The 23,724-nt window shown below is 39.0% G+C and overlaps 2 protein-coding genes across 6 annotated transcripts in view; one reads left to right on the top strand and one right to left on the bottom strand.

Annotated features, from left to right (window-relative positions):
* Positions 1–23,724, bottom strand: part of CENPP (centromere protein P) — a 272,813-nt gene that overhangs the window by 169,593 nt on the left and 79,496 nt on the right. The window lies entirely within an intron of this gene.
* OMD (osteomodulin) lies at positions 5,323–15,403 on the top strand. 3 transcript variants are annotated; one of them, XM_025359986.1, is made up of 4 exons: positions 5,421–5,680; positions 8,877–8,884; positions 12,349–13,294; positions 14,196–15,403. In XM_025359986.1, exons 3-4 carry the CDS (start codon positions 12,355–12,357, stop codon positions 14,519–14,521), a joined length of 1,266 nt encoding a protein of 421 aa, XP_025215771.1. In that variant the 5' UTR covers positions 5,421–5,680; positions 8,877–8,884; positions 12,349–12,354; the 3' UTR covers positions 14,522–15,403. The 3 variants fall into 3 exon arrangements, with proteins under 3 accessions (XP_025215770.1, XP_025215771.1, XP_025215769.1); XM_025359985.1 differs by lacking the exon at positions 8,877–8,884 and having other exon boundaries at positions 5,323–5,680; positions 12,332–13,294; XM_025359984.1 differs by lacking the exons at positions 5,421–5,680; positions 8,877–8,884 and having other exon boundaries at positions 12,226–13,294.

Raw genomic sequence — 23,724 nt, 5'->3', positions numbered from 1 at the left:
ACAAGCAGTTCCAGAAAAAGCAGCATACAGGGCTGTAAAATATATGAGATATTCAACCAGATCCATAGTAAGAGAAATAAGAACTCAACTATGAGATACCATTTTAACCCACCGGATCACTGAAAGATTAAAACCTGATAAATGGTATGCAGAGGATTTAACAGCTGGGAGTGCCACTTGGAAGGGCCTCTGAGAATAATCACATCTGTGCCTGAAGATTGACCTCTCAGACACACTAGCACACATGTGCAGTCCCTTATAAAAGTATATTAGCTGCACCAATGTTTACATTAGGAAAAGAGTAGAAACATCTCGAATTTCATGCAGGAATGCTTCTTGAGAAATAATGATTTCTAAATATATGCATTTGCTTCTATATGTACAAAATATCTCTGGAAGAAATTCACAAGAAAATGACAAGATGATGATGATGATGATGATGATGATGATTTTGAGATGGAGTTTCGTTCTTGTCACCCAGGCTGAAGTGCAATGGTGCGATCTTGGCTCACTGTAACCTCCGTCTCCTGGGTTCAAGGAATTCCCCTGCCTCAACCTCCCGAGTAGCTAGGATTACAGGCACCTACCACCATGCCCGGCTAATTTTTGTATTTTTAGTACAGACAAGGTTTCACCATGTTGGCCAGACTAGTCTGGAACTTCTGACCTCAGGTAATCCGCCCTCTTCAGCCTCCCAAGGTGCTGGGATTACAGGCGTGAGCCACCTCACTTGGCCTGAAAATGACAAGATTATATTCAGGTGATTCAGATGCTGAGTTAAGCATAACAGTTGTTTGTTCTTTCCCTTCATTGTGTTCTGTAGACTTTAGTCAAGTATTCACTGATTGTCTTCTGTTTTCAGTGTTTCTGTATTCATGCTTTTGTGTTAATAAAAGTTTGTTCCACATACAGGGCTTATGAGGCCTGCTGATGAGTTCACCAGGTAAGATCTGGGAGGTGACAGTAAGATTATTCCCCTGAAGTGATAGAGGCCATTGTCTGGAGGCATCTTTCCTCCAACAGGCAGGAAATTAAAAACATATTCGGAAAATGCAGAAGAAGATACGCATTGGAAGGTACTGTGCATTCATTCATTCATTCAAACAATATTTATTGAGCAACCACTACTGACAGACAGTTTGAGGACACGGCAGCTCATAAAAGAATCTTGTCAGAAAGGAGAAAGCAGACAAATAATTACATTCATCATTAATTGCAGCTGGGATAAGCTGATGTCCTAAAGATAAGAGTTAGCTAACAACGAGAATGAGAGGTACAGAGTCCTAGTATCCTCAACAGACAGAGATGCTCCTTCAAAGGTCATAGTGAGACAGAAACATGGCAATGTGAGTCTCAAAAAGAAGCCAGTGTGGGAACAGCACAGAAACCAGCAGTAGTGCAAACTGAACATTCCAAGAATGGGCAAGTGGTAGGCCAAGGTCAGATCATCCCCAATCTTGAAGATCAGTGTTTGGAATTTACTTTTTAAAAATAAAGCATCACTGGAAGTAATAAGTAGAAACAAGTAACAAGTAGAAACAAGGAAGTTTAAGCAGAGACAGTGTGCAGTCTGATTTTTATGCAGACAGCAAGAAAACTGCTTGGAGAAGGATATCTGTGAACATAGTCAAGACCCTACCCAGAGCACCCGGGTTTGAGATGATGGCAGTCGTGGTATGAGACAAAGTCAGACCAAAAGGATATTTGGGTATAGAACACAAAAGATTCATCAACAGACTCAATTTGAAAGTCAGGGAGAAGTATTTACATCAGTGGTTCTCAAGGTTTGGTGGGACCTGGGACACTTGTTTAAAATGGAAGTTTCCGAGCCCATGCTCAGAGGTTCTGATTTTGTAGCTCTAGAGTATATAAAGATGCTGGAACCTGAATTTTTAATAAGCAGCTCTGGTAATTCTGATGCTGATGGACCTCCTACCACACTTGAGAAGGCACTAATTTAAAGGACTCCCAAACTTCTGGCTTACACAAGAGAGTGGTCAGGGTTGGGATGGGGGCTCCATTTACAGAAAATGTGAATGAAGACAGCCAAGAAAGCTTGTGAGTATGGGCCATGAATTCAGGGCTCCCTGGGAGCAGACAGACGAAGAGACTGACTGTAATTGTTTGGATTGTTTCTATAGGGCTCCCCAAGTGGCCTTTCTGATAGAAGTAGTTCATCAGCTAAGTGTCATTATCTGCCTTACAAACTTGATTCCATTTAGAATGCTGAGAGGTGGTTACTTCCAGGCATATGTCTGCCTTGACCCTGACACTGGCTACCTGTGAGAGTACCACCGACTCCCTCCTCCTAGATCACTAGGCATCAGCCAAGCTGGCCTGTCACCACTCTGATACCAACTTGGCTTGCCCCGTCACCATATTCAGTTCTAAATATCTAAACTACCTAAAATAGTGTCTGCCTACCCTTTTGAAAATATTAATAGGCAGGGCATGGTGGCTCATGCCTGCAATCCCAGCACTTTGGGAGGCTGAAGTGGGCAGACTGCCTGAGGTAGGGAGTTCGAGATCTGCCTGACCAACATGGAAAAACCCCGATTCTACTGAAAATACAAAATTAGCCGGACATGGTGGCACATGCCTGTAATCCCAGTTACTCGGGAGGCTGAGGCAGGAGAATCGCTTGAACCCAGGAGGTGGAGGCTGCAGTGAGCCAAGACGGTGCCACTGCACTCCAGCCTGGGCAACAAAGCGAGACTCTGTCTCAACAACAACAACAAAGATTAACAGATGTTATTTTTTAGAGCAGTTTTAGGTTCCCAGCAAAACTGAGTAGAACACAGACTCCCCAGATCTCTTTCTTTGCTGAGTGTCCTTTTTCTGGTACTGTGCAATGCTCCAGGCCCATCTCCTACTTTCCTTGCTCCAGTCCTCCTGGAATCAGCCATTTCTCCAAGGAGCAGCCCTGGTTCCTTTTACTGGAAAATGATGTTAGAAACCAAGATCTGGGCTTTGACTGTGTTTGCTGCTGCTTAAAATGCTCCTGCTTGTAGGCTCTCTCAGCCAACAGAGCAAGGAGGTCTATGTGTGTACTATGTATATATAACATAACTACATTTCCCTTTTAACCAGCTGCATTAAACTAAATATGAGTTCATACTGATGTCTTCAACTCTAATCTATTACCACATGGATCACTGTCACCACCTCACCTCGCTTATTTATTTGTAACTCCCACTCAACAGTGAGACACTCGGCTCTCACCATCTGCCATACAATAACTTAATTGTTCCATTCCAGTCCCCACATACAGCGATGCCTGAACTGTTGACCCGTACCCCAATGCCTCATTTTTATCCCTTTACCTTGCATTATTCTCTTTCATCGCACTCTACCTTGTTTATATGCTGCATTTTATGATTATTTACATTTATTTTCTGTTTTCCTTCTTTATAACAACAGAGACTTTCACTGCTGAGTCCCAAGCGCCTCAAATTTGCACAAAGTAGGTGCCCAATAAATAAAGTGGAACAAATGCACAGAAAATTGTAATGCTTATATTGTTAATTAAGCAGGTCTCAGGAGGGCCTTTCCTAGCCAGTCCTATGTCACTCAGCTTTGAGATACTGAATCTATTTCAATCAAAGTATAATCATAGCACATAATTTACACTTTTCAACTATTCAACTCATTTTCTCCCCAACTGCTACAATTATAACCACTTAACTAAAACAGTGAACTATTACAAACTCATATCGCCTATTTTTTCCTTTAAGGCCTGACTCTAACCACCACCTCCCTGCATTCCCATCCCTTGCCACCTTAAACCTCCTAGATAGACATTGCCAATCAGTTTACATTTTCTAGACATTTTTTATTCTGTGTGCTCTAATTACCTACTGATAATTTTTCTCACATTTGTTAAAAACATGAATAACAATCAATATTGTAAATCCAAATCACAGAGTTAATGAGAAGTTATATAAACATTAGGCTGTTGATTTTAAGTTAATCTTCCAAAAGGACCGTGAAGGCACATAAAACCATTTTTGAAAAAAGTACACAGATTTGTTCTCTTTTCCTTAGTGAAAGCTTGAGTTTTAAGAACAAAGACACTAACAGAAAACATATGGAAAAGATCAGTAACAAGATGGAATCTTGGCTCAAATGTGGTCTGCCACGTTTTTCATACCAATGTCTCCAATAATAGACTAGATTTTTACAACTGCCAAAGCATCACTTGAAACACTGTATACTTTTCTTAAATGCAAAGTTTAACAAAATAAATCTTGTGAGTTCTTTGTAAAAAGCTAATGGAAAACACTTTTTTGAGGAAACAAAACGAACTCCAGGATTCACTTTATCTTATTAGTTTGTAAAAGCTTAAGAATTCCCCCCAAAATGAACTCTGAGTCCACTGCCAAAAGACACAAGTCAACTCTCTGTTTAGAATACGAAAACAGTGTAAAAATTAAACATTAAAAACAGTTAACTCTTACTAATCAGGAGAGACAGCTCTATGAAATGAAGAAACTTTCCAAATCTACAAAATAAAGGCAGTAGCTATTGAGCAACATAAGCTTTTCATTCCATTTTATTCAATACTACAAAATTATTTTGTGCAATACTAAAAACAGGCAAATTGGAGATATACCTTTGGAGTGCAACCAACTGACTAATTTTATCTCAAAGGATATTAGAAGGCATTCTAGTGGGTACATCTGCAAACAAGAGGAGAAATGAGATAGCTGATAAAAATGAGGATGTAAGCCTTTGTATAGAAAAGTCATATACTTAATCTGTGTAAGCAACAACAATCCAGTGCCTTTTAAAAATAAACCGAATGCAAAATGTTATATGTTTCTAATCCTGATTCCTTGTTTTAACAAAGTACTGATGTGAACCTAGGTGTTGAACAACCAAGCGACTCAAGAAATTTTGAGTTCCAGGACAGGCGTGGTGGCTCACGTTTGTAATCCCAGCACTTTGGAAGGCGGAGGCGGGAGGATCACCTGAGGTCAGGAGTTCAAGACCAGCCTGGTCAACATGGTGAAACCCCATCTCTACTAAAAATACAAAAAATTAGCCGGGCGTGGTGGCTCATGCCTGTAATCCCAGCTACTCGGGAGGCTGAGGCAGGAGAATTGCTTGAACCCAGGAGGTGGAGGTTGCGGTGAGCCAAGGTTGCACCACTGTACTCTGGCCTGGGCGGCAAAGTGAGACTCCATCTCAAAAAATAAAAAAAGAAATTTTGAGTTCCACCTTAAGTTGCTGAGACACTGGAGTTCCCTGTCACAGTGGGCCTTAATTTGAAGAATTCTTTGGCATGAAAATGAAAATAAAAACAGTAATCAGTACATGCTGTTTCATTTAGTTTTGTTTGCCTTTCACATTAGAGGAAATTCTTGCCACACCTCAAACCAAAATTAAGGGGAAAAGAAAGAAGTAAGCCACATAAATCTGACCAAGAACACAAGCATCTTAATTTCAGTCCACAAAGTTTCATGTCATGAAAAGAAATACATAATTTTAATTCAACCCAAGTGTTTTCCAAGAAGATTGTATTTGCTTAAATTGCTACAGTAATTCAAGAGACAGCCCTGTCTGGACACAGAGTTACTGTGGATTTTTAAGAGACTCAGTTAAAGAATTTAGGAATTTCTGATTCATTTAAAGGATTTACAAATTCATCAACCCCTGAAAACTAAAGCAAATTGAACAGGTATGATAATAAAATAATTTTCAATTTTTTAAGAATGTATTCCTACTGTTAAAATTTAAAAAGTATATTGGATTTGCTTAATATTAAAATAGACTGCATCTATTATAAAAGCACATTTTTTGGAAGCAAAATTTGGTAAAAAAGTTACATTAAGCTTTTGATTAGGCAAAATGTTCAAGTAAAGTAGTATAATGAGTTTAACTTTCTCATTTAAGATTTACCCAACAAAAAATCTTTGTTTAGATTTTTTTTTTTTTACTTTGAATGAAAGGAGAGATTCTCATGTTAAAGGAATCAATCTCTTCCTCTTCCTTAGGTCTCTTTTTCTCTATGAATTATAAGTAACAAAGAACCAGCTAATGCCTTTGAGGCATACAGCTGAGCAATGCTAGTGATTCCGGTTGGGGGGTTGATGGGCATTTGTACAAATTTCACTCAAGATTTCCTCCAAATTTCTCTACTGACTAAATCCCTGATATAGAATGTTTGTCTTTTCATTTACTTCTTTCTCAAAGGGAAGATACAGATCCTCTGTCTAGTCTACTGAAGGATCTAGTTACTTTGGGTTTTAGTTAATTAAGATTTAAATGTATTATGGCTAAAAATAACTGAGGTAATTGTACTTTTAATAGCAAAAGAATTTTACAAAATTAAAATTTAGAACTTTTTTGGAAAAATCTAAATTATATAATATTTGCTTTCTTATATGCTAATTTCTATGGCATACAAATAAAAACAATTATGTCTTTAACATAATAAAATGTTATGAGGCTTTTAAAGTTTTCCTGAACAAGTAAATTATACCTCATTAGTAATTTCAATTAAAACTTTTCTTGATGAACACATAAGTGCTTTTCTCCAAGTAAGAGAAACGTTATGACACAGATGCTTTTATTGCTATAATATGAAAAATTCACATTGAAAACTGGTAATATATATATCTTACGTTGTTCCATTCTTTTTCACATTTGTTATTTTCCTACTACACAATGTACTAGGAAAGTGAGGAATACAGTATATTGTGATGAAGAAATATTCAATAGAAAAAGGAACGGTCAAGCTCTCATGAATATGTTCATTTGAAGAAATTACCATGGTGAAATAAATGTCTAGGAATAACCAACATTAGTGGAGGGAAGCATTTGCAAGACTTAACCTATAGCTTATTAACCTAATCATTCATCCAACAAATCTTTGAGCACTTATAACACTGCATTGTACTAGATTCTGTTAAAAGATATCAGGAAATGAGATGATCAACAATGAAGTATACAATACTGCTGTGAGTTATCCTATAGAGAACAAGGCATAGATCGTAGAATGTGAAAAGCAGAAGTAACAAAAATATGTTTAGCAAATGACTGAGAAGAGATTAGTTGGGGAATGAAAAATTTGGATAAAATAAGCGATTGTTGTAACATGGGAAATCATCATGGGGAAAGAGTAAGAGGCATAGAAAATAATGAGCATATAGATGAAAACAGGATGGATTTCAGACCAGAAAACTGCACTTAATCAAAGGGAGTGGGACAAGATTGTACTACATGGTTAGAAACGTGGAGGGAGGAGGACAAGGATGTTTAAGATAAGTTCAGGTTTAGAAGACAAATTGTTCCTCAAGGAAAGACTTTCTTCTTAGGTGCTCACAAAGACCGAAAGCAGACAACATTAAGAATCTCTTTATTTTCAAAGACGCCCCAATCATGATGTCTTGATTTAAGGCCTTCTTCTTTTTTCCCAAAAATTTTTCATAGTTGTTCAACAACAGACTCTAATTCTCAAATGTAAGGTTGCTAACTGATGATGAGCTAATGTTCTCAACAAAAGGATAAAAATCAAGCTGAGTTTTCAGCCAGGCGCAGTGGCTCACACCTGTAATCTCAGCACTTTGGGAGGCAGAGGTGGGCGGACCACCTGAGGTCAGGAGTTCGAGACCAGGCTGGCCAACATGGCAAAATCCTGTCTTAACTAAAAATACAAAACAGTGTAGCCAGTTGTGGTGATGCACGCCTGTAATCCCAGCTACTCAGGAGGCTGAGGCACAAGAATCACTTAAGGCTGGGAGGCGGAGGTTGCAGTAAGTGGAGATCATGCCATCGCGCCCCAGCCTGGGTGACAGAGCGAGGCTCTGTCTCCAAAAATAAAAAGTTAATATGTTGTACTATAATGAGTACAAGAAAATATTATAAAATTATATGTAAAATATCATCAATGAGTATAAAATGTATCGAATATTCTATATCCATTCCTATTAATCTCCCAAAGTCTTGGTCAAATGATGTCTACAAAAGACTTTCCTGTCCCTCTGTAGCTGAGGTAAGCCACTGGCCCCACAGCATTGCCTATCTCTGCTATAAACAATATTACCCTCTGCCTTAGATTAGGGTTCACTTTGTTGTATCTCTCTCTTCCACTAAGCTGTTTGCTCTTTACAGAAGGGACTATGGTTTCATGTCTTCTTCATTTCTGTATTCTCCACCAACTTAGCATAGTGCCTCACCGCTAGAAATAATTCAAGATAACTATAAACTGATATAACCCAATCAAACTAACTACTAATATTTGTAAAGTGCTTCACTAAGCATGTTCACATATGGTAAAGTAGTAGAGTACAGTAGGTGAATAAGCATTTCCAAGCAGACCCACTGGGAGCTTCCAGCCCAGCAAGGAGAGCCTGCTCTGAACACTGCCCTTTGGTATAAGACCGTAACTCCTTAATTCTACCTCCTTCCAAGATTCTCTACTTTTTCACCCGTGAACACTGACTGTAGTGTGAAATCACAGCCTAAATATGTTAATTCATTAAATTAAGCATTCATTCCCAGAGTGCAAATTCCTTAGGTCAGAATTTAGGCCCTCCAAGGCCAAGTGTGGTGGCTCATGCCTGTAATCCCAGCACTTTGGTAAAAAAGTTACATTAAACTTTTGATTAGGCAAAATGTTCAAGTAAAGGCTGAGCGGGGGGCAGACTGGTTGAGCCCAGAAGTTCATGACCAGCCTGAGCAACATGGCAAAACCGTGTCTCTACAAAAAAAAAAAAAAAAAAAAAAAAAAGCCAGATGTGGTGGCACGCATCTGTAATCCCAGCTACTCGGAGGCTGAAGCAAGAGAGTCACTTGGGCCCAGGAGACGGAGGGTGAGCCAAGAGTGCACCACTGCGCTCCAGCCTGGGTGACAGAGCGAGACTCTGTCTCAGAAAAAAAAGTTAGGCTAATCCCTTCAGATCTGGATTTAATAGTCTTATTTTGCTCCTTCAAGAGTTAACTAACCACATACCCCAAACACATCACCATCTGTTGCTTCTGTGTTTTTGTTTATCTCTTCTATCCAGAGATCTTCTTCCTCACCTCCCTCTATGAGAACCTCAACACTCCTTCAAAGTCTAGGTCAAATGCCACATCTTCCACAAATCTCACAGAACAGAAAGAAAAGTGGATGTAATAGAGTTGCACAAAGAAACGTCATGAGTTTCAAAAGCACATACTGTTAAAAAAAAAAAACAAACCATTGCTATTTTGGCATTTTCTTTTGGTAGGGATAAATATAAGAAAATAGAAATAAATGATATCTTGATCCTATTTTCTCAACTTAAAAAAAACAAGCAAGGTCATCACCCAAAAATAATAATGGGGAATGAGTTATTAGAGACTTGAGAGAGGAAAGTTACAAAACAGTAGCATAGAAGAGAGGGAAAGAGGATGGTCTAAGGAAATGCAGCAGGACAGCACTTGAGGTTAGTGGTCTTGAATTGAGAGTGAGACCAGTCACCATGCTCCTGCTTTTCTTTAGTTACAATCAGCTGTGAGTAGGTGGAGAATTGGAGTAACCAGTGTTGGAGTCTGGCAGATTGAAGGAGCCAGAACGTTTAGGGCATGTGCAAAAGAGCAACGATAGTGATGAACTATGGGGTCTAAGTTGGTAAGAAGGAACTGACAACGTTGGCAAGGATGGATGAGGGACAGTGAAAAATAGTAGAATCAATAGCTGAGGTTCCACTGAAATTGAAGAATTATTGCAGCTGGAGTTACTACATAGAGATAGTGGTCTGAGTGTGGAATACTCAAAATGGAGAGTATGAAGGGTTCCAGTAAGAGCAATGACAAAACCCAGGATGCGGGCGCGTGGGAGCAAACGGTGAGGAAGAATGAAGGAAAGTATCACTGCAGGGAAAGAGCTCAAGGGTCTCTGACTTCACCTGAATAACTACTTCAAATCCCAAATACACACAATAGTTACATTTATACATTTATAATTTCTGACAAGAAAAGAACAAGAAACTGAGATGTTTCTTAACCTTTCTCAAATGAGGTTCTGTCAAAGAAAATAACTTAAGTAATTATTCTCTCAATTATACCAATGATGAAAAATAGAACCATTCTAGATGAATAGGAGATAAGTCATTTCATTATATGCAACAATTTTTTAGGAAACTCATTCTCTCGTGAAATCTTGGATAGGAAAAGTAGAAAGGTCTCAGAATAAACGAGGTAGGATTTTTTTAAACGTTTTCCCTAAACGATACATTCATTTCATCTGGACAGCAGTTTTCAACATGCAAAGTACTCGTACATGCATAGCTCATACAATGCTAACAACAACCAGGTGGGATAAGCAGGCAAGATATGACACAAGGAGGCTGGGTGCAGTGGCTCAGCACTTTGGGAGGCCAAGGTGGGTGGATCATGAGATCAGGAGTTCAAGACCAGCCTGGTCAACATGGTGAAACCCCGTCCCTACTAAAAATACAAAAATTAGCCAGGTGTGGTGGAGCGTGCTTGTAATCCCAGCTACTGGGGAGGCTGAGGCAGGAGAATTGCTTAAACCCAGGAGGTGGTGGCTGCAGTGAGCCAAGATCACACCACTGCACTCCAGCCTGGGCAACAGAGCGAGACACCATCTCAAAGAAAAAAAAAAAAAAAAAGACACAAGGCAACATACAAGATAAGCAGATAAGCAGCCAAGGTATAATTCAGCTATAATTGCAATTCTTCTTTTATTGATGAGCCAAGAGGCAGATATGTTAAGTGACAGAAATGAAATGTAGGTTTCAGACTTCTCATCTGGGACACAATTGACCCTTCCCTAGAACTTCAAGTTTCAGCACCGAGTGTTCATTGTGAAGTGTGCCCCCCTTGCAATCCTGCTCCACACAATATCCTCCTCCTGCATTCTGCTGCATATGTATCTAATCCTCCACCGGACTTTAAACTCCCGGGAGACAGGGACAGTGTGTTTTTAATAATATTTGTATATCTAAAACTTAACTTAAATCTATTAATGGAAAAAAGGAAGCTAGGAAGAAAAATGTAAAGACACTTGAATTTTGTAGAACGTAAACATTGTACGTCTTTAGGATTTAAAGTAGTTACTCAAGCAGAGTCAGAGACTAAATAATTGGATTCTGGAAACTGTTTCATGAGGAAAATTTGATGGTGCAATTAGTTTTGGACAGAAAATATTAAAAGGAAACATGAATATTATTTCTAAATATCTGAAATTATCACATAAAAGGGAGCATTTCATGTTCTTCTGAAGGGCAGAAAACAAATAGAAGTTGTAGAATCTCCCAGGCAAAAGCTCTCTAACTAAAATAAAGGTCTCTCCTCCCCCAGGCAGTGACCATCATTAAAGGATCAGGTGATTCCAAAGAACACCCAGCATTTATAGTGGAGGGATCAGACTGTAGTTGAATGATGTCATGCTATCATCATAGATCTATACTCTAGTAAGCAAGATAAACTGGGACTCTTAAAAGATGGTTACTTGGTAGAAAGTCTAGTATACCAGACTTTTGACTCTAGTTCAGTGTAATATGTGACTTAAAAAAAAAAAAAAAATCTCGGCCAGGCATGGTGGCTCACGCCTGTAATCCCAGCACTTTGAGAGGTCAAAGTGGGTGGATCACCTGAGGTCAGGAGTTAGAGACCAGCCTGGTCAAGATGGAGAAACCCTGTCTCTACTAACAACACAAAAATTAGCTAAGTGTAGTGGCACGTGCCTGTAGTTCCAGCTACTCGGGAGGCTGAGGCAGGAGAATCACTTGAACGGGGGAGGCAGAGGTTGAAGTGAGCCAAGACTGTGCCACTGCACTCCAACCTGGGTGACGAGGCAAGACTCCACCTCAAAAAAAAAAAAAAAAAGAAAAAGAAAAAAAAGAAAAAAAAATCTCACCTCATTGGTACTTAAACATTAATTTTGGTTTGAGGCCAGGCGTGGTGACTCACACCTGTAATCCCAGCACTTTGGGAGGCTGAGGCTGGAGTATCCCTTGAGGTCAGGAGTTTGAGACCAGCCTGGGCAACATAACGAAACCTCGTCTCTACTAAAAAATACAAAAATAAGCCGGGCATGGTGGCGTGCACCTGTAGTCCCAGCTACTCGGGAGGCTGAGGCATGAGAATCGCTTGAACCTGGGAGGCAGAAGTTGCAGTGAGCTGAGATCATGCCACTGTACCCCAGCCTGGGCGACAGAGGAGACACTGTCACAAAAAAAGAAAGAAAAAAATTTTGGTTTGAGCACTGCCCATTCTTTCTGGATATTCTTTTATATACAGACATAGGTATAATACATTTCACATAACTGTCAATTTATACAAAGTGTATTGAGTTTACTCACTTTCTCCACAATGTTTCCTTTTCTCCTTGCAATAGAAAAAAAAAAGAAGAAGAAGAAGATGGGTTTTTTAAGTCCAATATTTGTTATTTTCTTCTTTCTTGGAGTCAAAGTACATTGCCAATATGAAACTTATCAGTGGGATGAAGACTATGACCAAGAGCCAGATGATGATTATCAAACAGGATTCCCATTTCATCAAAATGTAGACTACGGAGTTCCTTTTCATCAGTATACTTTAGGCTGTGTCAGTGAATGCTTCTGTCCAACTAACTTTCCATCATCAATGTACTGTGATAATCGCAAACTCAAGGCTATCCCAAATATTCCGATGCACATTCAGCAACTCTACCTTCAGTTCAATGAAATTGAGGGCGTGACTGCAAATTCATTCATCAATGCAACTTATCTTAAAGAAATTAACCTCAGCTACAACAAAATTAAATCTCAAAAGATTGATTATGGTGTGTTTGCTAAGCTTCCAAATCTACTACAACTTCATCTAGAGCATAACAATTTAGAAGAATTTCCATTTCCTCTTCCTAAATCTCTGGAAAGACTCCTTCTTGGTTACAATGAAATCTCCAAACTGCAGACAAATGCCATGGATGGGCTAGTAAACTTGACCATGCTTGATCTCTGTTATAATCATCTTCATGATTCTCTGCTAAAAGACAAAATCTTTGCCAAAATGGAAAAACTAATGCAGCTCAACCTCTGCAATAACAGATTAGAATCCATGCCTCCTGGTTTGCCTTCTTCACTTATGTATCTGTCTTTAGAAAATAATTCCATTTCTTCTATACCCGAAAAATACTTCGACAAACTTCCAAAACTTCATGCTTTAAGACTGTCACACAACAAACTACAAGACATCCCATATAATATTTTTAATCTTCCCAACCTTGTAGAACTCAGTGTTGGCCACAACAAATTGAAGCAAGCATTCTATATTCCAAGAAATTTGGAACACCTATACCTACAAAATAATGAAATAGAAAGTATGTAGACTTTTATTGTGTTTTAAAGAGAGAAAGAATGGAATTCTCATCTTTTAAGGAAAAAAATATTTAATAAGCTATGCTTTAGACATTGTGGAAAATGGTTGTTTTGAAGTTGCTTGAGGGAATGGCAGAAATTTGCCCCAGAGAAATGTGTGCTATTCAGTTTATAGTCCTTTCTATTAAATTGTATTGCCTTAAATATTGAGAAATAGGCTGGGCACAGTGGCTCATGCCTGAAATCAGAGCACTTTGGGAGGCTGAGGCGGGTAGGGTGAATCACTTGAGGCCAGGAGTTCGAGGCGAGCCTGGTCAATACGGTGAAGTCCCATCTCTACTAAAAACAAAAAAATTAGCCAGGCATGGTGACGTGCGCCTGTACTCCCAGCTACTTGGGAGGCCAAGGCATGAGAGTTGCTTGAACCCGGAGGTTGCTATGAGCTGAGATCATGCAACTGCTTTCTGGCCTGGATAACAGAGCAAAACTGTCTCCAAAAAAAAAAAAAAAAAATATATATATATATATATATATGTGTGTGTGTGTGTGTGTGTGTATATATATATACATAAAATATATAGAGAGATAAATAATAGAGTATATGAAGAAATATGAGTATCCTAAGTAGTGAGATTGTAGATAATTTTTTTGAGATTGTTCTACTAGGACTTTATTAATCAGAAAAGCCAATGAAGCCATATATATTTTGGTAATACAAAACTCATTTATAATTTAATTTTCTTCATTTTATTATTTGATTAATGTAAAAAAGAAATCTAATTCAATTTATAAGTATTATAATTAATTATATCCCATACAACATAAAATCTAACACAGAATTATGGTCATAACGATGGATTATACCTTATAAAGCAAGATTAATTTTTAATTTATTTCTTTCAGAGATGAATCTTACAGTGATGTGTCCTTCTATTGACCCATTGCATCACCACCATTTAACATACATTCGTGTGGACCAAAATAAACTAAAGGAACCAATAAGCTCATACATCTTCTTCTGCTTCCCTCATATACATACTATTTATTATGGTGAACAAAGAAGCACTAATGGTCAAACAATACAACTAAAGACACAAGTTTTTAGGAGATTTCAAGACGATGATGATGAAAGTGAAGATCACGATGATCCTGACAACGCTCATGAGAGCCCAGAACAAGAAGGAGCAGAAGGGCACTTTGACCCTCATTATTATGCAAATCAAGAATAGCAAGAAATCATATAGGTATACATTTATGACTTCACAGAATCTATACTTAATATAGTAAATCTAAGTAAACATGTATTACTCAAAGTAATATATTTAGAATTATGTATAAGATCAGAATTGAATTTAAGTTGGTGACATCTGCATCATTTCATAGGATAGAACTTACTCAAAATAATGTAAATCTTTAAAAATATAAATTAGAATGACAAGTGAGAATCATAAATGTTAATGGTTTCTTACACTTTTTTAAAATACAGAAATATCATGTTAAAAAAAGCGAGTGTATCATTTCTATTAACAGTAATTTTTCTAAAAATGAGGAAGGAAGTAGCATTAGCAGTAAAGACCCAGAGGTCATGACCTTTTTGATCACTCTGAGGACAATATTTGAATGACAGGAGGGCATATTAATGTAACAAGCATTCATTTAAGGAATAGACCATTTTCTTTGACCTCTTCTCCGGAAAAGCTTTCACACTGGTGTTTGGGATCTCATCATTACGACATCCATCCCGCTATCTCACCACACAGTGCATAGAATAATATTTTTGATTTGTAAGAGGCCATCCAGTTACTAAGGACCCAAGGCATACAGATTCACAAAATTAACTAATCTTTTTGCCTCAAAGTACCAAAACAACAAAATTATAAAGCTGTATTTGGACAACTAAAAGACACCAAACTATCTCACCGCAATTGGTATTTTAGCAAATTTCAGCAACTATCCAAAACAATGTTATTGTGTTCCATTTTAACTGGGATAAATGTTTTTGTAATAAATACAACCATAGAAAGGCTTCTTTGTTACAAAATGATTTGCAAAGAAATAACTGCTTCGTTCACAAGATTAAATGTTGGCAAAATAAAGTTCTAATGATAATATTAAACACTTTATGCTTATCAGCCAATATCTACAGTAAAGCTAAAATTGAATACAGTTCCTTTATAATTTGAATGACAGGTTTTAACATCTTTAAAACCTTAAAAATCACTTTTTCATTAATGTATTATTTTTAAGTATCTTAAGTGTGCCTTACAATGGTGATTATCTAACTGCTGCGATGAACTCTCTTGATATACCATGCTAACGTTTCACAGAATTTCTCAGATAAGGGACAGATAACAATGTAGGGCTGCCTATACAAATGATAACAATTCTGACAATATGCAATGGACAGACAAGTCAAACTATATTTCAGAAGTAGTTTTCAAGCATGCAAGTCTTTTTTTTTCTGAGAATACCAGTTTAAAGTGAAGTCTTTAATGCTGTTTATATCTTTGAGGAGATTATTAGCATTATCAGAACCAGAACACCCATCTGTTCCCAGGGACAAACTCAAGAATCCAGGATGAATAGGAGCAAGACTCCATTCATTCATCTAATCAACATTCATCAAGTCCTTTCTTGTATAGGGCTTGGCAATAAGGGATCAATAAACAAAGTACAACGTGCAACTATGATGCCACGATATGGGTAAAGCACACTTTCAACAGAGGTTTAAAAAAAATCTTAAGGCCTACCTCCCTTTTCTTGCAATTTTAAAATACAGGGTATAAATTCAAACATTATGAGTTAACATGTGGAAAATACTATGAATGTTTTAGAAAATAAAGATAAGACAATTTCTAACCTAGAGCAATTTAAAATTTATAAGCCATTAGGGAAATGCAAATAGATGAGATACCACTACATGCTCACTAGGATAGCTGAAATCAAAAGGCAGACAAGTAACAAGTGTTGGCAAGAAGTGGAAAAACTGGAGCCTTCATACACCTTTGGAAGGAGTGTAAATGCTGCAGCTGCTTTGGAAAGCAGTATGGAAGTTCTTTAAAAAGTTAGTTACATATGGCTGGGCGTGGGGGCTCACGCCTGTAATCCCAGCACTTTGGGAGGCCAAGGTAGGTAGATCACCTGAGGTCGGGAGTTTGAGACCAGCCTGACCAACATGGAGAAACCCCATTTCTACTAAAAATACAAAATAATTAGCCAGGCCTGGTGGCACATGCCTGTAATCCCGGCTACTTGGGAGGCTGAGGCAGAATTGCCTAAACTCGGGAGGCGGTGGTTGCGGTCAGTCAAGATCACGCCATTGCACTCCAGCCTGGGCAACAAGAGCAAAACTCCATCTCAAAAAAAAAAAAAAGAAAAAAAAAAAAAAGAAAAAAAGTTAGTTACATACAACCCAGCGATTCCATTCCTAAGTATACACCCAAGAGAACTGAACACACATGTTCACACCAAAATTTGCATATAAATGTCCATAGCAGCATTATCCACAAGGTAGAAACCACCTGCATGTCCACCAATGGATAAACAAAATGTGGTATATCCATTTAGTGGAATATTATTCAGCCACATCCAAAGGTAGAAACCACCCAAATGTCCATTAATGGATACACAAAATGTGATATATCCATATAGTGGAATATTATTCAGCAATAAAAAGTAATGAAGCACTGACATATGCTGCAACATGGATAAACCTTGAAAACATTATGCTCAGTGAAAGCAGTCAGTCGTAAAAAGACACAAATTGTATGATTCCATCTATACGAAATGTCCAGAACTGGGAAATCCATGGAGACAAAGACTATTGGTTGCCTAGAGCTGGGGAGCATGGGAATGGGGGAAAGTGAGAATTGCTAATGGGTATATGGTTTCTTTTCTGGAGTAACGAAAAAGTTTCAAAATTGACTGTGGTGATGGTTGTACAAATCCAAAAACACTAGGCACTATTAAGTTGTATACTTTAGGCTGGGTGCAGTGGCTCATATCTGCAATCCCAGTGCTCTGGGAGACCAAGGTGGGAGAATTGCCTGAGGCCAGAAGTTCAAGACCAGCCTAGGCAACACAGTGAAAACCTGTCTACAAAAAAATTAAAAATTAGCCAGGCATGGTGGTGCATACTTGCAGTCTTAGCTATTCGAGAGGCTGAAGCAGAAAGATTGCTTGAGCCCTGGAGACCAAGGTTGCAGTGAGCCATGATTGTGCCTCTGCACTCCAGTCTGGCAATAGAGTGAGAACCCGTCTCTTAAAAAAAATAAATAAATAAATAAATAAAATTATATACTTTAAAAGGATGAATTGTATTGAATATGACTTATCTCAATAAAACAGTTATTTGAAGAATTTAATAAAGAGATCAAACAACTCACTCTAACATAAGGAAGAAATAAAATGCTAAAGTGGCAATAACTATCAAAAACTGTATAAGCACAGACACCATAACTTTCACATCTGGCGAGGACCTGGAGAAGTAGTTGAAGGCTCCCAGGAAAAAGTTAATGTGTGGCAGGAATTGACTGGCAAAAGTGGAGAGAACAAGCTCCTGATGGGAGTTAATATAAAGACATGGTAATTACTTGTTTCACTTCTTGCACAGTTTAAAAGATTGAAAACCCTTCCTTTTTCAGAGCTCTGGAGTTTCAACTTGTATCTCCTTCTAAATGAATAAAAGAAAATATATTTCAATTCTCAAATAACAGCCTTAGCAAATAATAAAATTGCAATTCAAATTTAGCAGTTCTGGCCTGGCATGGTGGCTTACACCTGTAATACCAGCACTTTGGGAGGCTGAGGTGGGCTGATCGTTTGAGCCCAGGAGTTCTAGAGCAGCCTGGGCAACATGGTGAAACTCCGTGTCTACTAAAAATAGAAAAATTAGCCAGGCACGGTGGCCCATGCCTGTAGTCCCAACTACTTGGGAGAATGAGGTGGGACAATCGTCTGAGCCTAGCAAGTGGACGTTGCAGTAAAATGAGACCACACCACTGCACACTAGCCTGGGTGTCAGGGTGAGATCCTGCTTCAAAAAACAAAAACAAATTTAGCAATTCAAAACAAGGAATCTGGCTGGGTGTGATGGCTCAAGCCTGTAATCCCAGCACTTTGGGAGCCCGAGGTGGGTGGATCACGAGGTCAGGAGATTGAGACCATCCTGGCTAACACGGTGAAACCCCATCTCTACTAAAAATACAAAAAATTAGCCTGGTGTGGTGGTGGGCGCTTATAGTCCCAGCCACTCCGGAGGCTGAGGCAGGAGAAGGGCGTGAACCCGGAAGGTGGAGCTTGCAGTGAGCCGAGATCGCGCCACTGCACTCCAGCCTGGGAGACAGAGCAAGACTGTCTCAAAAAAAAATCAAAAAAAAAAAAAAGAAAAAAAGAAAGGAAAGAAAGAAAGAAAGAAAGAAAGAAAGAAAGAAAGAGAGAGAGAGAGAGAGAGAGAGAAAGAAAGAAAGAAAGAAAGAAAGAAAGAAAGAAAGAAAGAAAGAAAGAAAGAAAGAAAGAAAGAAAGAAAGAAAGAAAAAAAGAATCTCATACAAGAGCTATGTGGGTATAAAGCATCACAGGACACTTTTAAGCTAGGTGACTCTGAGTGAGTTATTTAGTTTGTATCTTCCTTTGTTTAAAAAAAAAAGATGGTTTCCATATGGTCCTTATAAATAATAGATACAATAAAGCACACAAAGTGCACATGAGTTGCAGGTATCAAGTAAACAGTAAGGCTCACTGTAGCACATCTGGCCCAGCAGCCCCCAGATTCAGACGCTGCACACTCCTGGGTGTTCACACTGTTTTTCCTGGCACACAAAACAGAGTAAGCATCTCTTTGGGTTCCTTCCAACATTTTACTCATACAAAAGATTAGTGGACAAGAGAGACTATGAAGGGTTTCATTAGGGTGCTTAAATCATGTATCTCACAACTTCACAATCACTATTGGATACTGCAGCTTTTCAAAGCACCATCGGGACGGCCCACCAGGGTGAGGATGGCAGGGTTCCCTCCACCCCCTCACAAGGCACTAGGTTGCTGGGTTCCCTGCCCCAGAGTGTGGTCAAACTCCTCCTGTTTACTAGCAAGAACAGTTTAACTCTGCTCTGGCTCCTCCCTCTAAAAGTGCATATAAATAAATGCATCCCACATCTTCTAGCTCAGGGCCCAATGAGGAGACAGATTAACAATCACTTTTTGGTACTTGAAAATGCCTTACCTCAAACCTGCCTAAGTCTTCTTATTAAAAACAAAACAATGAGGCTGGGCATGGTGGCTCATGCCTGTAATCCCAGCACTTCGGGAGGCTGAGGTGGGTGAAACACGAGGTCAGGAGATTGAGACTATCCTGGCTAACATGGTGAAACCCTGTCTCTACTAAAAATATAAAACATCAGCCGGGCGTGGTGGTATGCACTTGTAGTCCCAGCTACTTGGGAGGCTGAGACAGGAGAATTGCTTGAACCCAGGAGGCAGAGGTTGCAGTAAGCCAAGATCGCACCACTGAGCTCCAGCTTGGGTGACTGAGCGAGACTCTGTCTCAAAACAAACAAAAGACAAAACAAAACAAAGAAAAACCTCAATGCTTTCCCTGGGAGACAATGAATAAAGTATTTTCTTCAAATAGTACATCAAGACTGCACAGTTACCTATCAGAGGTACAGCCTAAACCAGTTAATTTGATATTTACAGCAGGAAATAAAAATGTGAAAATTCATTTATTATTTTTCTCATTCTACTACCAAGTATTTAGCTATGTTAGCTAATAGGCTAAACTGTTAACTATTAACAAATAAGCCCAAGTTGCACCATAAACTCAAGTTTAATTAACAAATATAAATGCATAATGAACATACATTTAACTTTTAGAAAGGACATTTTAAGAAGGATACTTCATAAATTTGTTCACGATAATACCGGTTGAGAATGTTTAGCCAATGTTTAAATATTACCTGAAACATTACACATTTTCACTCGATTTCTCAAGCCTGGGAGCACTAAACTAAAATACAGATGTATGCATATTATATAACACACTTAACCAGCTCCATGAGGTAAAAAAGAAAAGAGAAAAAATAAACCTTGTCTGTTCTATATAATTTTTCTGTTTTAAGAATTCATATGTCCCCAAGGATGGCTAGACCTAAAACCCTGGTTTCCTGATTCTAAATCCATTTCTTCTACATCTTGGAAATAAAGCATAAGAGCAGCTGGAAACAAAATTAAATCATAACAGCTAAACATCTGAAGTTTCTTATATGTTCCAATACCCTAAATAGATATAACTATGCCAAGTTATAAATCTGCCTAGTTGTAAATATCGTAACATCATGGACACATCTTGCATCACTTTACATGTTTAGGTTATGAATTCACTCTACAGAGATTTATGTACTACTGAGAAAAACTAAATTAACAAATAAGATATAATTTTACCATGAGTTCTTCCTTACATTGAGTCATAATTCCTCTCCATATAAATTTGACCCTTTAGTCTGGGAAGTAAAATACATGGGTTCTCATATTTCTTGTTTGAACAAACAATTAGGCTTCAAGGATAAGTATGAGATTTAAGATGGAGATCCAAACCACAGACTTTCCACAAAATCCAGAATGCTGTATTTAAAAGGGTCTACGTGTATCTAATAACTCAGCAGTTCTCAATAGGAATGATTTTGCTTCCCCAACCCCCACCCATTAGTGGACAGCTGGCAATGTCTGGAGACATTTTTGGTCATCACAAAGTGGGGGTGGAGGTGGGGTGCAACTACTAGCATCTAGTGGGTAGAGGGCAGAGGTGCTGCTAAACATCCCACAATGCACACAGGACAGCCCCCACAAGAGAGAATTATCAAGTCCAAAATGTCAATAGTGCAGAGGCTGAGGAACTCTGTAGTAATCAGATTCAATAGATAAAAGTTCAATAGATAAAAAATCTGTGGCCTAAAACGTTAAAGAACTTGCCCAAGATCAGGGGAAGGTTCACGAAGAATCAAAACTAGAACTCAGCTGGATGCCACTTGGCTCATGCCTGTAATCCCAGCACTTTGGGAGGCCGAGGCGGGCAGATCACGAAGTCAAGAGATCGAGACCATCCTGGCTAACATGGTGAAACCCTGTCTCTACTGAAAATACAAAAATTAGCTGGGTGTGATGGCGCACACCTGTAGTCCCAGCTACTCGGGAGCCTGAGGCAGGAGAACTGCTTGAACCTGGGAGGTGGAGGTTACAGTTAGCTGAGATTGCGCCACTGCACTCCAGTCTGGCGACAGAGCAAGACTCCGTCTCGAAAACAAACAAACAAACAAAAACAAACAAACAAAAACTAAAACTCAGGTGTCTTGACTTTTAAACCAAACTATTTCCTACAAAGTTAGAGAATGAAAATGAAGGTAGGGAAAAGAATCTTCCAGTTTGTAGCATTGATTGAAAGCTAATCCACTCGGAGGTTATACGGTCTCTATCAGAATTAAACCACTCCCCAAAAATACTTCTTCCCTGGAAACTCTTGTTTCCAAAACTCCATTCAACACATTGTTTTGGTTGCCAACAGGCCACATAAAATAAATCCCCTATAAGGCACCAAAGATAATACAATAGGGTCACCTAAAAGAACTCTGCAGAGGTCAAGGTGGATCACTTTAGGCCAAAAGTTCGAGACCAGCCTGGGTAACATAAGGAGACCCCCGTCTCTACAATTTTTTTTTTTTTTTAATTAGCCGGGCATGGTGGTGCATTTGGGCCCATGAAATTGAGGCTGCAGAGAGTCATGATCGTGCCACTGCACTCCAGCTTGGGTGACAGAGCAAGACCTTGCCTTCATAAAAAGAATTCCACAAAGAAGATTCTTTCATCTTTGGATACAATGCCTGCTCTTGAGCATGAGGCAGCTTTCATCTTTTACTCCTGTGCAGTAAAAGCTAAATAGCTTTCTATCAGCATTCATTTCTCTCTGGAATAGAAAATCACCTCAGTTTCAAGCATTTTATATTGAGTACTGTGTAGTCAAGATTTTGGCTTTACCTAAAGAGAGGTCTGGGCTTTGCCTTGGCTTCTGAGAGGTGATCTATGTCATTTCTGGTAGGAGCGTTTTTGTTTAGGGTGACATCAGCCACACCTGATAGTCTTAAGGTTGAGGTGGCTATGCCAGGAAGACCAACCATGTGATGTAGGATAAGGGATTTGGGTTATGCAGTGTCAGTGGACCAGGAGGCTGGATTCAATCAATCAATCAATCAAGCCTATTAATAAAGCCCCAATAAAAACTGAACACTGAGAATAAGCTTGCCTGGTTGGCAATACCCCACGTACACTGTCACATATCAACATGAGTAAGGCAATGCATCCAGAGAACAATAGAAGTCTCAAGTCTGGAGCCTTCTAGACACTGCCCCTATGCATTTCTCCCTTTGGCTGATTTTAGGGTGTATCCTTTCTCTATATAAACCATAACCACGAGTATAATGGTCTTCAGTGAGTTCTGAGAGTTCTTCTAGGGAATTATCAAATGTAAAAAGAGTGGTTCTGGGAATCCCCTGAACTTGCTGTTGGTATCAGAAGTGCGGGTAATGCCCATCTTGCTAGAAGACTATTTCCTTCTCTAGCTAAGAAGCAGGCTGCAATGTTGTGAGCTGCCCTGTGGAGGAAGTCACATGGCAAGGAACTGAGGGAGGCCATCAGTCAACAGCTAGCAAGAAACTTAAGTTCACAGTCTCACATTCTGCAAGGAACTGAATGCTGCCAACAGCTACATGGGCTTCGAATTGTATCCTTCCCTACTCAACCCCTGAAGTGAGGCTGCAGTACCAGATGCACTTCAAATGCAGATCCTGAAGCAGACAATCAAGCAAAGACACTCCGAATTCCTGACCCACAGAAACTGTGAGATAATAAACGTGTTATTTTAACTAAGCCATTCCTTTGTGATAGTTTTTCACACAGTAATAAATAACCACTACAATAGATGAACAGTGGTATTCTTCAGCAATGCAACATCAGAGGAATGTTTCTAAAATGCAAACAGGATCATATTTAAGCCATCACTGGCTTAAAAATCTCTACATGGTCTCTCACTGACTACAGACTAAAGCCCAAATACTTTAGCAGGATATAAAATACTTTCTTTAATCCAACCTCTACTCCCCCTGTCTAGTCGCATCTCTTAATATGGTCCATTCCTCTGACTACTTCTCTCTCTCCCTCCAAGCTCCAGCAGTATGCAAAACAAGTTACAAATTTTCTAAATGATCTACCCCCATCCCCTCCCCAAGGGGAGCACGTGATGCTCCCCTTGCCTAGAATACCTCATCACCTGCGCATACCCTCCTCTCCTATCCTCTCTATAGAAGTCAGTTGGGTGCAGTCTCCTTGACCCCCAGTCAGTTTGTGGCTTCTCCCAGGTTATCACAGAACTCTGCATATTTCTGTG

This window comes from Theropithecus gelada, chromosome 15 (genome assembly GCF_003255815.1).
Source record: "Theropithecus gelada isolate Dixy chromosome 15, Tgel_1.0, whole genome shotgun sequence".
NCBI classification, from domain to species: Eukaryota; Metazoa; Chordata; class Mammalia; order Primates; family Cercopithecidae; genus Theropithecus; species Theropithecus gelada.
The sequence above is the reverse complement of the archived record's forward strand: the minus strand, read 5'-3'. Positions and strand labels throughout refer to the sequence as shown.